Genomic DNA, 17,335 nt, shown 5'->3' with positions numbered 1-17,335 from the left:
ACGCTGCATATCCTCCATCTGATCGCGCTCTCTGCCGCTATCTCCCAATTGTATCAATAGATTTGTTGATCAATCATAATAGAGGCGGCTGCATCCAGATTAATATAAGTAATTATTCAGACTTTTTCAATTTGCTGAATACCCTATTAATGGATACTTTGCATGGATTCCATAACCATCTTTTCATTCACATTTATAATAGATAGGGAAAAAGGACGTATCTACAGTATCCCTCACCAGGAGAAAAATAATATGAGGAAATCAACTACAGGGAGTCATAATTCAATTGGTATATTGTTACAGAAATAGGGGTCAGTTAGTAGTCTGATCTAATGTTGTATGCTGGACGATGGACACCACGGATCTTCTTGTTATTAGAAGTATAGAGAGGGTGCTCACTAGGGCTCTCCCTGATAAGCCCTCTCTACCTCTTCCCTACCTCACGCGGAGGTTGGCACCCTATTAACCTGCGCAAGTGGCGCCCCCACTCAACGGCGGCTCTCCCTAATATATCTCACCCTATTACTCCCTCCCTACAAGAAGGAAGAAAAGGAGAGTATATCGTTTAATCCTTTAGGGTGCATTGTCTGTAGGGTAAAAATCCAGAAAGTCTCTCTTTGGAGGATGTATTTATCCCAATCACCTCCTCTCTGATTTCTGGGTACCTTTTCGATACCTATAAAGCTAACCATCTTGAGATCTCCCTTATGAGACTGATTAATATGGTTGGCTACCGGGGTATCACGTTTATTGATAGTATCCCTATGATGCTCTCCTACCCTTACCCTAAGCTCTCTCTTTGTTTTGCCAACATATTCTACACCACATCTGCACGTCATCTTATATATAACCCCTACAGATCTGCAGTTAATAAATTGATGTATGGGGTATATTTTTCTTGTATTATTACTGCAGAATTCATTGTTTTTTTCAATTGAGGTGCAGTATTTACAGCAACCACATATATAGCATCCTTTTGGTTGGGTGCCCAGCCATGTGGCGCTGTCAACACTTTTTGGGGTAAAATGGCTACGGACCAACCTATCCTTTAAGGAACGACCTTTCTTGTATGTAATCTGCGGGCGATTAGAGATAGCTCTTGTGAGGTCCTGATCCATACATAAAATCGGCCAGTGTCGGTCTATTATTTCTTTGATATCCTTGGCTCCGTTACAGTATTTTGTGATGAATCTTATAGTTCCATCATCATCGGCTTTCTGCCCAGGAGTGAGTAGGTCCTTCCTATCCCTAGCCAGGGATGTCCTATAAGCATTTCTTAGGATCCCATCCGGGTATCCCCGTTCTAAGAAACGAGATCTCAAATCATCAGCTTGCGTCTTATAGGTAACCTGATCCGAACAGTTCCTTCTCATTCGAAGGTACTGCCCCTTAGGGATACCTTTTTTCAAGGGAACTGGATGGTTAGATTCCCATCTCAGAAGTGAATTAGAAGATGTAGGTTTTCTATATGTCTTAGTCATAAGGCGTCCATTTTCACCTCGTTCAATCAGAACATCCAAAAATGGTAAACTATAAGCATTGACCTCACAGGTAAAACTAAGGCCCAGATCATTCTTATTAAGGCCTTTTACAAAGTTACAAAAGCCCTTTTCATCACCCTTCCAGATTATAAAAACATCGTCCATGTAGCGAAGCCACAGGACAATGTTTTCTTCCGCCACTTCTGAGTGCTCTCCAAAGATGGCATTTTCTTCCCACCAGCCCAGGAGCAAATTTGCATAAGATGGTGCATAAGGGCTACCCATCGCGGTGCCCCTGAGCTGGTGGAAGTACTTGCCATCAAATAGAAAAAAGTTCTTTGTTAAACAAAACTCGAGGGCCCTCATAACAAATGAATTGTGTTCCATATATTGTAAGCCTCTCGTTCTTAGATAGTAGTCCGTAGCCATTAAACCCTTCTCATGGGGGATCGAAGAGTACAAAGCCTCCACATCGATTGAACCCAATATCATATTGGTGTCCAACTCGATGTTGTCCAATTTCAATAGAAGATCAGTGGTGTCTCGTGTATATGAGCTCAAAGAGACCACAAAAGGTCTCAATAGTTTATCAACATATAGCCCTAAATTTTGGGTTAGACTTCCAATTCCAGAGACTATAGGCCTTCCTTTTAATGGTACCAGGCCCTTGTGAACCTTTGGCAGGGCATAAAAAGTCGCCACTACCGGATGTGTGGGAATGAGAAAATCTCGTTCATATTTATCAATCAATTTTGATTGAAAGGCCCCATCAACCAACATTTTTAGTTCTTTTAAATATATTTCTGTGGGGTTACGTTCGAGTATCTCATACCCATGGATTTCTGCAGTAAAGAGTAACACAGAGATCTATATTGGGTAACATCCATCACCACTGTGTTACCACCTTTATCCGATGGTTTAATTATCCTGGTGGTATCCCTCTCTAATTAAAGCAGACCATCCATCTCAATTTTGGTAAGATTACGGGGTCTTCGTTTTTGCGATTTTTCTAAGTCCATCAGGTCCCTAGAGACCAAATTAGAGAAAACATCTATGGCACTTATATCATTATTAATTGGTGGCATCCGTTTACTTTTGTTCTTAAAGTCCGTAAAAGGACCTTCGCCATATTCATTAGGGTCCACATCCCCCAAATGATACAAAAATCTGACATCACCCAATAGGTCCTCATCAATACCTAATTCAGTGCAGCTTTTTTTATCTGCATTAATGAAGTATTTCTTCCATTTAAGTTTACGTATGAACAAATTAAGGTCTTTGATAACTTCAAAGCATACAAAATTAGAGGTTGGGACAAATGACATACCCTTACTTAACACCGCCATCTGTTCCTTGTTTAGGGGTTTTGATGAGATATTAACGATTTGGTTATTCAAATGGGGTTCCGGGTATTGAATCGGCTTCTCAGTGGGTAATTTGAGTCTAAAAAATGTTCCCTCTGTGGTGACCCCCGACCTGCCCCTCTACCTCCTCGTATACCTCCTCTGCCTCTTATTCTCCCCCTATTGTTTTTAAATCTACCCTCGGAGTCAGAATATTCGGCCTCAGAAGATGAAATATCCGTTTCAGGTTGTCTATTTGGTTTAATATTAGCAACCGTATATGCTTTATTATCTCAAAACTCCTGTAGGTCTCTAATAAAATACTTATGTTTTCTTTCTTTAAGATGGTATTGAAATTTTTCAATAGTATTCTGTAAACTATTTTCTTTTACAGAGAATTCCGTTTCTGCTGAAAATTTTTTTGCAACCTCTATTTGCTCTTTAAGGCGTTCATTAATGGAAATTAACATAGATTTTTCCTCATCTAGGAGTATTCTCATCAATCTTAATGAGCTGTCTGTAGCTTCCTTTTCAAGTTTAGCTGACAACGTTGCGCTTTTGTATCTATAACCAAAATTAATAGATATTCTAAGGTGTCTAGGTACTATGCCTGCTTTTATATAGTTTTCCAAACTTTGTACCTCCCACCAAGACGTAATTTGCTCTTTATAAATTTTAGTAAGTTCCTTAAAAGCTGCACTGAATGATGGAATATATTTTTTCTGTGTGAAAGCACCGTCCAAAAACACGTCCTTAGCCTCATTCATCCATTGATTTGTGTCTAGGAAACCTGCCATATCCAATAGTCAAATACTATAAGCGGGGGTCTATTTTACCAATACCGATCAATATTGTGTATAGCAAATTGGTATGGAGATAAATGTATACTTATATTAAAACTTAGCTTTTAATGTTAAATTAAAATAAATACTGTGTGTCAAATTAAGGTGCCAAATAAAATATAGTGATAGTGTCTGTGCAACCGTGCCCATAAAATAAATTGTATTAAGACGCCTCCTATTGTCCAGATATGAGCGGATTACAATCCTCTTTGTTGTCTATATAGGCCAGGTATTAATAAAACACTAGCCAGAGAGCATCTCAATATAAACAACACAACACTTTTTAGAGGTTGTCTTAGGTACCTAAAACATCAGTCCTATACTCATTTCCAATATTTAAGGACAATTATCATTAGAGTGCGAATCATATAAATAAGATATCTATTTCCCCAATATCAGATATCTATTACTTTGACATATTTTTTAGGGTCAAAAGGAACAATATATCGCATCTATGGAGTCCAGTATAGTGTAGTGCCTATAATCCACCAAAATACTGCATATTAAATACTCTCATGATGCATTATTAATATGTCCTTATACTCATCTCATGTGTATTAGTCCTATACACTGATGCCTGTATATGCCCTCTTGTGGAAAAGGCCTCCAGTCTTTAAAAGAGCTTCATGTCTGCATTCATCTGGACCGCCTTAATCCAACGCCGTTCTCCCAACGCGTTTCATCTAATCAGGACTCATCAGGGGAGTTTGTGGAGTTCAAATAGACACATGGCGCGCAAATGTCGCCCTCCTTTTATATAACTGAGCACCACATTGTATCCTATCCATTTCCCTGACGAGTTAGGCTTCAAGGCAAAAAATAATTTACAATTATTTTTGAAATTCAAAAATTTAGACCGATCCCCAAAAAATACATCAGGTGTGGGAATCTTTGGTTCAGCAGTATGAGAATGAGCAAGGTAGGTGGAAATTGAGAGAAAAAAAAATCCCCCTACGGCCTCAGAGATATAGAGGAAAAAATATACACACTTTTTTTTTTTTTTTTTTACAATTCTTTCCTGCTATTGAGTACCCTAGGGTCTGCGGTTCGGCGGGTGATTCTGTTATGAATGAGTCACCGTAGGAGGCAGACACAAAAATAGCAGCTAAGTCCAGAAAACCGGAGAAGTTGGCAACTATCAGATTGCAGACCCCTGAACCTAACAACACAACTAGCAGTAGCCGTGGGGGGTTCCTACGGTGCCCTAGACCCCTCAATCACAGCCGGAGAAACTAAATAGCCTAAAGACAGAAAAGGAAAACTAAACTGTGTAGAAAAATATATATATATATCTTCTTGCACGGTTGAGAATCAAAAAGTAAAAGCAATGTTGAGGATAAAATAAATCTTGTTTTTAATTGTTCATTCAAAAAGTGATTACAAAAATGAAGAAAAGTAAGTTCATGACATGCAATAATTATTTGAAGAGAAAACGAGCATTGTTCTTACATATAGTCTTGAGCAGCTGTGTTGTCCGGGTGTTCGAGAGTCTCAAGGGATATGAGATCTCCTGAACAAGAGTTAGACCGGCTTTATATACTATTCTGACCTATAAACTACAACCACATATGGTGGCTTGCCACTATGTTCATAAGTTCTTCCATATTAAGTGAACCCTAGTTATTTTAACAATATGTATACAGTTATTTATGCATTACCTTAGTCTGAGATATTTAAGCCTAAAGTCTGAGATCTTTAAAACCATTCATTATCTCTAAATAGTCACATTTTGACAGCTTTGACTATCTTGACCTATACATTTGACAAGAGAGACAGCTGTGTGAGCCAAGGAATCCAGAATAGCTCAGTCACACTCTAACCAGAGCCTCTGCTAGCTGGACTAGACTCTGTATATTTTTTATTATAGAAATACTGATATTTTACAGTCCCCCCTGATTATGATTTGAGACATATCATAATCAATCCTAACTCATTCTCTCACCATTCGTATCACATTCATTCTTTATTCTGAAAACCTTGTATCACCATCTGCCCTGAATGTCATCTGAATTTTCAAACCTATTGTAAAAACAAAAATTAGATCAGAGAGTTATATTTTTTCCGTTTTAACATCTCTCTTAAAATATCATCTTCCTTTTTCATTTCTATCTTTATATTCTTATAAATTCTCCTAATTTTACACATAATAATTATTTGATATATTATACACAGCAAAACTATGATAAATAAAATAACAATCGGATTAGACAATACATTTCCTGCTGCCATTTTCGCTGAAGACTGTGACCAACTAGTTACAGATTTTCCTAAATTTCTCCACCAAGATGAGCCTGACATACTCGTCCATTCATGTTCAATATCATTTAGATTACCTTGTTCATGTCTAAATACAATTTCAGCTTCTTTTAATTGTTTTGTCAGCAGATTTAATAAACCCTTGTCTTTCTTTATTTCATTTGTCCACAAATCCCAAGGGAATTTATTGACTTGTGACAGATTGAACTGGATCGGAAGGATTTTCAGACGTCTTGAGCCTATTGACGTAATATTAATACTTCCTTCCTTCTTTGTGAGAGTTTTAACATTTCCCTCAATACAATATAAACCCATTGTCAGATTTTCGACATGTACACAAGATGAGAAGAATGCAGAAACTGCTTCTTTTCCTGACATGACTTGGAAACAAGTTTTGTTAGCGCTTACTGGTGTCACCAAGTCATGTATCGTGTGGACATTCTCAACTCTGGCATGACAAGAAGTATGATTATGGAAACATGAATGATAAATGACTTTATCCTGTCCAGGTAGACACATTACCTTGGAAACAAAATTTAAGCATGACGAAATGTCTAATTGTTCAATGTTTGTACCATCAAATGCAAAATCTGTGTACTGTAATTGATAATATAACAATTGTGTAGGACTGACAGGAATTCCCAGAACACCTATAGGAACCAGGGTTTCTTCTCTTCCTGACACTGGAATCAGTGATGTTCCTACACAAATGTTCTGTTCACATCCTGACCACTTATTTACCCACAAATCTGTATGGTTTAACGCAAAGTTATATTCTATGGGCAAATTTCTTATTAGCCCTAAAGGGGTAATTCCACTTTGTAAGGCTTGTGCAATCATTTTCAGATTGGTGGAATATTCAATCTGAATTTCTAGACATGTTTTGGCCACTTGAGATTCCTGTTCACTTTCCATTAAAGCTAAAGTAGCATCCTGAAGATGTGATACAGAAGATCCCAATACAGTAGCAGTGTTCAAAACCATCTTTTCAAGGACTTGATTCAAACTTTTCTGAATCTTTACCCCTTTTCCTCCAATATACCCAATATTTTCCAGATCTGATTTAAGTGTATGAATGTCCATAGTGTTAATTAAACTTCCTACTGTTCCTAATCCCCCCAAAATACCTTCAAACACTCCCCTCTTACTTCTAACCTGTGTTGAAGTTCTTTTCCCAAACCATTGTTCTATTCCCATCTCCATGTTAGTGAGATGTGGTTGACACTGGGGATATCTAGAAGAGATTTTCCAGTTAGACATGTTAAAGGTCCATACCATGGTCAGAAACACTCCATCTCGTAACAGAGGTTTAGTTTGGAACTGATTGATCTGAAAAGGAGTAGATGGTTGAAATCTTGTCTGTGTGCATACATTATCTACTGCTGACCATATATTTACCTTTACATCTCTACATTGTTTGTAGTTATATTTCGTTAAAATGCAACATTGGTAAAGTCCAGAATCCTTAGGAGATGGATTATCTACAGAAAAAATAAAATCCTTATTTAACCATCTCACGTTACCGGATTGACCTCTGTGTATAACATTTGTTGGACCATTTGAAAAACTTCCCAAAAATGATTTATCTTTGGTCCATATTAACAAAGATTCTGAAGGTAGCTCTAACCTCGTGCTGCATTTTAGTAATAAAGGAGACATATTTTCTTGACTATATACTGCTTGTGGTGTAACCCTTACTTCTGGAGCTATAGTATTTGAAACTGTAAAAACTACAGATACCTGTACTTGTACTGGTTCTCTGGTTATCTGAAAATTCCATGTTTTTACCCAATCCTCGTCTCCTTCTGTAATAGAAAGAAATGCAGGATCTAAAACTTTCCCAAATAGTTGTGTCCTTAACCAAGCATCTGTTTTGGATGTTTCAACTTTCCCTTTTGCGATCATATCATTTGTAATGTCGCCTGACCACACAGCTCTCTCTTCACCTCTTATCTCTATATTCCAGAATAACACATCTGTAGGACTACATTCCCATGTGCCTGTCTTATTATTGTGTATATAATCTCCTTGTAACTGTGTGAACTTCGTCTTAGGTCCTGTGGCTGCATGTAATATTATGTCAGTGTCATGTATGAAGTGTAGCTCAATACAGCATTTTGCACCAAAACCCATGCAAATGTTTCCAGTAATATCTACTGAATCGTCCGGTATGTCCTCATCTATTAAGCTTTGTAGATTCGTTCCTCTTGGTTTCCTTGGATGTAAAGTTCCTTTGAAAAGTTCCTTCACTTCACTAGTATTTGTTCCATGGTGTGAAATATCTTCAGCGTAGATCACAGTTGAAACAGTACAAAACAGCAGAAATGTGATTCCCATCAGATAGTAGCTTTTCCTGGGAAATGTCTTTTTCTCCTGAAGGATTGGTGTTGAATCCCTTCCATCAAGGACGTGGAGTTTCGTATTCCAGTTCTTATTGGAATCCATTTCTTCCTAAAAGAAATGCAGTATCATTATTTTGCAATATACAGTTTGCATTGATCAACATGTACCCACAATTTTTGTTGTCTGCGGGTATTTTTAACCACCTTAGATGCTCGTTGCACAAGTATCATCACTTGTCCCATGGTTTCGATAATTTCAAAGGGACCTTCCCAATTACTTTCCCAAGGTCCATTCTTCCTGAAAGTTTTAATCATCACTAGAGCCCCTTTCTTGAATTTGGATACATATGGTGGCTCCATTCTCTGCATTCTTGATGCAGCATGTGGAAGAATCGTTTTCAAATTTTCCTGTAACAATTGCAACCATTTGGACCTTGCAACAGCATCTTTTTGTGGTGTAGACAAAAATGGTTCATGAGGAAAAATCAATGGCATTTTTCTTCCTGTCATCAGTTCAAAAGGAGTAAACTGAGTTGTGGCAGAGGTTGTTCCTCTTACACTCAACAGTACAAAAGGTACTGCATCAACCCAAGTATTGCCTTTGTCCAATAACATCTTGGCAATTCTGGATTTTATTGTTCTATTCATCCTTTCCACAATACCAGCAGACTGTGGATGGTAGGGTACATGAAACTGTTGTCGTACCCCTAGAATAGCACAAACGGCTTGCATGATTTTTCCTGTAAAGTGACTTCCTCGATCAGGGGTGATCATTCTTGGGATCCCCCAAGTACAAAAGACATGATTAACTAATGCTCTAGCTGTAGACAAAGCATCATCTTTCCTGACAGGTAAAATTTCAACCCACTTAGAAAAAACATCTACCACAACCAATGCATACCTGAGACCATTTTTACCTGATGGTAACGGTCCAATGTAGTCGATTTGTAACGTAGACCATGGACCATCTGCAGGTGCGATTCGGAGTAGTGGCGGTTTCTGTCCTTTTGGTCTTGGATTAATTTGGGCACAAATGAGACATGATTGAACAACACTTTGCACTGTCTCTTCCATCTTTTCCCAGTAAAATTTCTCTCTGAGAATGCCTAACAATTTTTGTTGGCCCAAATGACCCAAACTTTCATGATTGTATTTTGTGAACTCAACCTGTAGATGTCTTGGGACAACAGGACGCAACTCCCCGTTTAAGTCATGACACAAAACCCCGTTTTCACAAACAAAGGGAGGTTTTGGATCAACCCGGGAAGCAACAAGAGATGAGTCTTTTTCTTGTTCTTCCGCAAAAGAAGGGATATGCGTGTCTGTTCTTTGAACTGCTGAAACCTCGAGAGGTTCAGGTTCAAACACCTCTTCTCCTGTCAGGGCTGCCTCTTTGGCTAGCATATCTGCGGTTGCATTTCCAACAGATAATTCATCATCAGATTTTTTATGGGCCGGAACCTTGACAATAGCAAAACCATTAGGGTTTTTTGATGCTATCCTGAAAATTGTCTTCAGTGTGTCACTGTGAACAAGAGTCTTATTAGATGAATCTACATAACCTCTTTTTTCCCAAACTGACCAGTAATCTGTCAGTGATCTTACAACATAAGAGCTATCGCTGTAGATCACAATGGGACACTGATCATCTGCTTCATTCAGCTGTAGTACCATTTTTACTGCTTCTAGCTCTGCTCTTTGAGCTGAAAAATGACTCGGTAATTTGTGCTTCACAACCTGTCCTCTGTTGGGATAAAAAATGGCATATCCTGAATAATAGTGCCCATCTGAATAGAATCTGGAACCATCTACAAAAATTGGTTCGTCTGTTACCTCTGCTTTCCGTCTGAAAAGTGATGGACTTGGATCCTGAAAAGACTGTAAACAATCATGAGTTTGTCCTTCATATTGCATCAGCTGAGGAAGAACATATTTGGCCTTGTAATCTACCTCAATTTGTTTGGGAGACAATGACAATAACCAATGAGCAAATCTCTGATGTGACACACCTGGGATATTATTCTCAAAGAGAAGTTTTAGTGTAGAGTGAGGAGTTTGCAAAATGATTTTGTTGAACCCGACAATATGTTCGGTTGCTTTGACTGCAAAGTACACACCTACCAAGTGTCTTGCACAGGTCTCAAAACCTTTTTCAACAGGTGAGAGAAGTTTTGAAAAATAGCCCAAAATTCTCCACTCTTCTCCCTGTAATTGCAGTAATACAGCAGAAACAGATGTTCCCGATGTATGCACTTGCAAAGCAAATGGAGCCGAAGGATCTACTGTGGACAAAGCAGGTGCATTTTGTAAATTCATTTTCAATTGTTCAAATGAGGTTTGCTGTTCATCACCCCAAGGACCAAAGTAATCACTGTTTTCACCTTTCAAAAGATCATATAAAGGTCTGGCCTTATCTGCAAAATTCTCAATGAAATCCCTTGAATAATTCATAAGACCTAAAAAATGTCTCAATGCCTTGTGTGATGTCGGAATTGGTAGGGAAGCAATTGCCTCAATTCTTTCCTGCAGTGGCTGCCTTTTTCCTGGACTCAACAGCACCCCTAAAAATCTGACCTCAGTCTGCATCAATTTGACCTTTTTGGTGTTCAATTTCAACCCTGCATCATGCAGCAACTCAAACAATTCTGTCAGAAGAGAAACATGTGTCTCTTTATCCTCTGTAGACAATAAAATATCATCCACATATTGCAGAATGCAATCAGGCCTCGAAAATCTGGATAATACCTTTGCCAATGCCTGATGAAAAACACTAGGTGACAAATGTGCTCCTTGAGGTAACCTGCAAAACAGATATTGCTCGTCCAAGAAAGTAAATGCAAACTTATACTGACAACTCTTTTCAAGAGGTATACTGAAAAAACCATTGCTAATGTCCAGTACAGAGAAGTATTTGGCCTTTGCATTTAACCTTGCCATCATGTCATGAGTATCTGCCACAATTGGCGCGACATTGGGTGTATGCTTATTGAACATCCGTAAATCCAATATCATTCGATAAGAACCATCAGATTTCAAAACACACCACAAAGGATTGTTACTTACAGAATTAGCCTTTCGGATAACACCTTGATCTAACAATTCCTGTATGATCTTTGACATAGAATCAATTGATTCTGGAGGCAATTTATACTGACGCTGTGGCGGGGGATCACGCCCCTCCACATTCACGATAACGTCTTTCATTGTTCCAACCTGATTCCTGAACTGAGCCCAAAGAGAAGGAAAAAGCTGTACAATTTCTGTCAATACCTTGTCATCATTAGTGTCAGGCCACAAATGGTCAGATGACACCACATCATTCAAGCAAATACTTCCAACATGGCTATAATCATTAGGATCAATGACTACCGGTTTACAACCATTGGAATCTTTCCAGATCACTTGATTTCCTAGGTCAACTACCCATCCGAATTTCTGCATAAAATCTGTGCCAAGTATATTTTCAGAATCACGACAATACCAGATGTCAATTTCTGTTTTGAAAGAACTAGGTATTTCCAAAATCACATTGGGAACTAAGGTTGCTTTAGTTCCACCTTTTCCACTGAAACCGACAATTGTACAAACTGGTGAATCTGGGTTTAGCTTCAAATCAAGGTTTGTAACACTTAACTGAGCTCCTGTGTCAATGAGAAATACAACATTCTGTCCTGCTAAACTTACTTTGATAAATGGTCTTCCACAGTCATCCAATGTAACTCGAGTCACAAATTCCAATGGATGTGGTTCAGGAATAGTCTGTGATTGTCAGAAAGATGAAGGAGATGGGAGAAGACCTGTGTCCTTTTTAAAAGACCTTGGAATTCTATCCCTTGACTCTGTTTCCTTCACTGTCATCTCTCTGATCTGTCTGATTAATGGTGCATATGGTGACTGTGTTTGTCTGTTGGCAGTATGAGCAGGTGCAGATGATTGTAATGCAGGTGCGGAAGGTGTGTTGTATGATTTTGGCATGAGTCCGTTTTCCCTTCCAAGCTTACCTGTTCCTTGTGTACCCATCTCTGATTCTGCTCTCAAAAATTTCAGGCACTGCCACTTCAAGTGTCCAGGTATACCACAAAAATAACAATGGATATTGTTCCTTTGTGTAGTATTTTTACCTCTATGCTCAATGTGATCCCTGCTCTTGGAGAATACTGTGGCTCTAGGTTTCAGTTGACTGTCTTCCTTCTCATGAACTACCGCTATTTTAGCCTTGACCTGATTTTGTTTCATGGATCTTCTTATTCTGTCAATAAAAACTGTTGCTTCTTGCAATGATGGCTGAGTGTTAGCCAATTGCACTGAGGCAGGATCTAAGTACTTGAACTTCTTTACAAAAAATTTGATCATGGATGCCGGCTCTTCGTGAGGCCTGAGATCCATTACCATCCTATAGGCCTGTTCAAACTTTACCAAAAAAGAGAATGGGTCTTCAGAAATATTTGTTTGTAAACTCCCTAAAATATCAACTGTAGGCATGTCTTCTCCAGTTATAAACAATACTAATTGTCTAAGTCTGTCTTCTTTTGTACTATGTGCCATTTCATTCTCATCATTTAATCTGGGTGTGGTCTGTAATCTTTTTCCCATATGTGAAGGTAACCAAACTTTGAATATTTTATTCTTTTGCTCATCATTCAGATTGTATTTGTCTGTGTTTGATTCAAAAGTGTCCGCATTATAAAAGGCATCCATCTTATCATTGTAATTTGGAATGTCTTTTACAATTTTCATTAGCTGATCGTGTATTTTCAGATTAATGCGTGCTGCTCTGTCATGTAATTTTTTCCGTTGTAATTCTACTGCCTCTAATTCCTCTACTGAAGCATCTGGATTTTGCATATTTGGTACAAATGAAGAGGCAGCAGCAGCACTGTCCTCCTGTTTACCTGTTGATCTTGTGTTAACAGAAACCCTCTTTATATCTTGTCGTAATTTAGACAATAACTCTGTCCTGGTATCTATTTGATCTTCCAATTGTTCTATATGCTCTGACAAAATCAAACAATTTGGACAATCAAAGTAATCCCCGTCAGACTCTTGTGTGTCACCTGGTGTGTCAGTGTGATTAATGTCTTGTGTGACAATGCATGTTTTATAGGTGTTAGGTTCAGTTTTCTCAAAGACTAGGCTATTATACACATGAACTAGCTGCATAACATTCTGAAGTTTCCTTTGTAATTTTCTAACTGAAAAAAACCTTTTGTCAATTTTAACATTTTCTGCCTCACATTGATTATACAAACTAGACCATAATTGGGCATCCGTATGATTATGAACAAACTTGAAATCTATGTTACTTTTCTTAGCATAATCATGTATAAAATCCATTATATTTTTTCCTCACCTATTGAGAGTCTTTCCCGTCAATGGATGGTCCTCTGTGTCCTTATGCAATCCTCAGATCTCCGTCTGGATGAGACGCATGCAGCTCTTTACGATCCTCACCCGTCGTCTTCAGGTTCAGTGTGATTTTTGTGCCGTGAAATAGTGGAATTCCTGAGGAAGCTTGTACAACAGGTGGTTTTTTTAGCAGAGTTCGTGCTCCCCCCTTGTACAATCGAGGAAGGAATGCCAACCAAAATTAGCACAAAAGATCAGGCTGGCTACGGCTCGCCAAAATGTAGAAAAATATATATATATATCTTCTTGCACGGTTGAGAATCAAAAAGTAAAGGCAATGTTGAATTGAGGATAAAATAAATCTTGTTTTTAATTATTCATTTCAAAAAGTGATTACAAAAATGAAGAAAAGTAAGTTCATGACATGCAATAATTATTTGAAGAGAAAACGAGCATTGTTCTTACATATAGTCTTGAGCAGCTGTCCGGGTGTTCGAGAGTCTCAAGGGATATGAGATCTCCTGAACAAGAGTTAGACCGGCTTTATATACTATTCTGCCCTGTAAACTATAACCACATATGGTGGCTTGCCACTATGTTCAGAAGTTCTTCCATATTAAGTGAACCGTAGTTATTTTAACAATATGTATACAGTTATTTATGCATTACCTTAGTCTGAGATATTTAAGCCTAAAGTCTGAGATCTTTAAAACCATTCATTATCTCTAAATAGTCACATTTTGACAGCTTTGACTATCTTGACCTATACATTTGACAAGAGAGACAGCTGTGTGAGCCAAGGAATCCAGAATAGCTCAGTCACACTCTAACCAGAGCCTCTGCTAGCTGGACTAGACTCTGTATATTTTTTATTATAGAAATACTGATATTTTACAAACTGCCCCAGAGCAGACCCCAAAGTAAAAGGCAGCCCCCAACATATAATGACGGTGAAGCAAGATGAAAAAACACACACACAGATAGAAAGATAGGCTGAGCAAACAATGGGGCCCAAACTCACTAAGATAGGACAGGATAGGATAGGAGCTGTCTGCAATCTGCAAAATCCCTGAAAAGACATAAGCCAACAGGCTGATATGGAAAAAGGCCCTGAAGCAGCTAGGCTTCAAAAACTATATCAGCACTCAGGTATTTTCTGAAGACAGAGCTAAAGGAATTCAGATCACCCCAGCAGGGAATGACAGAAATCCAGCAAAAACAAAAACAACGTACAAATGCAAACAGAAGAGCAGAAAGCTTAGCTTTTGGAGAGCAGGAATTCAGACTGGTATCCAAGGATCCACAGAGAAATCACCCGCAGAGCAGACGGGCGTGGACAGCCTTATATCCAGTCAGAAACTCCACTCAGCCAATCATCATCATTAGACCCAGATGCCTGATAATCAGGCTCACTATCTTTCTTTACTAGAAGAGGGAGTTCATCGGGCCTCAGTGGTAAAGGGGAAAATGAACTCACAACAGAGGTTGTCTGTAACATAGCAAGGGGGGTCTTTGAATAGTGTTTTTAACCGGTCATCCTTGTGTAGGATATGGTGAAGTTTCTTAGCCATTTTTCTGAGTATTTCAAGCTGTGGGTTGTAGGTCACTACCAGAGGTACACGATGATTTTCCTCTTTTTTTCTGTATTGAAGTACTTGACTTCTAGGGATCCTTGTGGCCCTAACGATCTGATCATCAATGGAGGTGGGATGGTAACCTTGATTTAAAAATGACATTTTAAGCTGGGTTAGGTGTTCATCCCTGTCCTTGGGACTGGAACAGATACGGTTATATCTGAGGGCCTGGCTGTAGACCATGGATTTCTTAATGTGTTTAGGATTGAAGCTATACCATTTGAGGTATGTGGGACGGTCAATTGGTTTCCGATATACTGATGTTTGGAATGAACCATTTTGGATTTTTATGGTGGTGTCTAGGAAGTTGATTTTTGTTTTTGAATGGTCTAATGTCAAGTTTCTGGTTGGATGAAATTTGTTGAATTTGTCATGGAAATTTAGAAGTTCTTGTTCAGGCTCAGTCCAGATTATTAATATGTCATCAATGTAACGGAAATAGGCAAAGGGTTTGATGGAGCAGGATGTTAAAAAGTAATTTTCCAGTTTAGCCATGAAGAGGTTAGCGTACTGGGGTGCCATTTTACTTCCCATAGCGGTGCCGGTGTGTTGTAGGTATAGCTCGTCACCGAAAGAGAAAAAGTTGTGTGTGAGGATGAATCTGGTAAGTGCTATTACAGACTTGGAGGGGATCCCATTGGCCTCAAGAAACATTCGGCAGGTGGCTAGTCCATCTTCGTGTGGGATGTTGGAATATAAGGATTCGACGTCCATGGTGGCTAAGATGGTGCTGTCGGGGAGGGGACCTATCGTGGATAACTTATTAAGCAGGTCTGTTGTGTCCTGTATATAGCTTGCTGTCTTCCTTACCAGCGGCTTGAGGATGTTTTCAATCCACCCTGAGAATTTTTCAGTGAGTGTTCCCACCCCTGAGATGATTGGCCTCCCTGGGTTGCCTGGCTTATGAATCTTGGGAAGCATATAGAAAGTTCCCATCCTTGGATTCTCGGGTATTAAGTCCAGAAGGTTTATGGGGTCTGTACATAGACCTTTGATGACTCTTTTCAACTCCGTCAGATATTTTGGAGTTGAGGGAGTTGCTCGGGTACAGATAAATTGAAGAGCCGACCCTTGGGGAATTTACACCCCGGGCTCAGTTCAATTGCACAGTCATAACTCCTATGAGGAGGCAGAGACGCCGACTCATTCTCACTAAATACATCATAAAAGTCTGCCAAATAGTCAGGAACATCATGCGACTGAGGAGAGGTGGAAAACACCGGAGCCTCACTAAAGGCACACAGACAACCCCAACTCACCACAGACACAGATTTCCAATCCAAAACTGGATTATGAATTTGCAACCAGGGAAACCCCAGAACAATGGTATCATGCAGATTATGCAACACCAAAAATCTGCAATTTTCTTGATGGTCTGGGGCGACCCACATTACCACCTGGGTCCAAAACTGAGGTTTATTTTTTGCCAAAGGAGTAGCATCAATCCCCCTCAAAGGGATAGGCGTCCGCAGAGGTGTCATCGGAAATCCACAACGTTTAGCAAAATCCAAGTCCATTAGGTTTAGAGCTGCTCCCGAATCCACAAAAGCCTTGGCGGAAAATATGGACATGGAGCAGATCAGAGTAATAGCCAGAAGAAACTTAGGTTGAACACCACCAACAGAAAACGTGTGTGCAAAGCGTTTCTCTCGTTTAGGACAGACAGAAATAATATGCGAGGCATCTCCACAGAAAAAGCACAACTTATTACGCCTTCTGAACTCCTGACGCTGCTCTCTGGACAAAACTCTATCACATTGCATAGGTTCAGACATTTGTTCAACAGGTGGCAACACCTCTCGTGCAATCCTGCGTTCACGTAAACGCCGATCAATCTGAATGGCTAATGACATAGAATCGTCAAGACCAGAGGGAACAGGAAATCCCACCATAGTATCTTTTACGGCTTCTGACAAACCCTTCCGAAAGAGAGCAGCCAAGGCATTATCATTCCAGGTAGTAAGGCTGGTTTCACATTTGCGTTTTTTAGCGCTGGAAAAAAACGCATACGTGCGCATGCGATTTTTCCCCTATATTTAACATGGGTGCGCATACCTGCGCGCTTGTAAGCGCATGTATGCGATTTTCATG

At 39.2% G+C, this 17,335-nt stretch overlaps 1 protein-coding gene across 1 annotated transcript; it reads right to left on the bottom strand.

Annotated features, from left to right (window-relative positions):
* Positions 1-4,996: 4,996 nt before the first annotated feature.
* Positions 4,997-13,763, bottom strand: LOC141072456 (uncharacterized). Its single transcript, XM_073559732.1, has 2 exons — positions 13,615-13,763; positions 4,997-8,373 (listed from the first exon to the last, which is right to left on the bottom strand). The coding sequence occupies exon 2, from the start codon at positions 8,365-8,367 to the stop codon at positions 5,704-5,706; it is 2,664 nt and encodes an 887-aa protein (XP_073415833.1). The 5' UTR covers positions 8,368-8,373; positions 13,615-13,763; the 3' UTR covers positions 4,997-5,703.
* Positions 13,764-17,335: the final 3,572 nt, after the last annotated feature.

The sequence above is a fragment of the Dendrobates tinctorius genome, unplaced genomic scaffold (assembly GCF_039654945.1).
Source record: "Dendrobates tinctorius isolate UK_male_01 unplaced genomic scaffold, ASM3965494v1 ptg000273l, whole genome shotgun sequence".
In the NCBI taxonomy this organism is placed as follows: Eukaryota; Metazoa; Chordata; class Amphibia; order Anura; family Dendrobatidae; genus Dendrobates; species Dendrobates tinctorius.
Note: the sequence above shows the minus strand (reverse complement) of the source record. Positions and strands in the feature narration are given on the sequence as shown.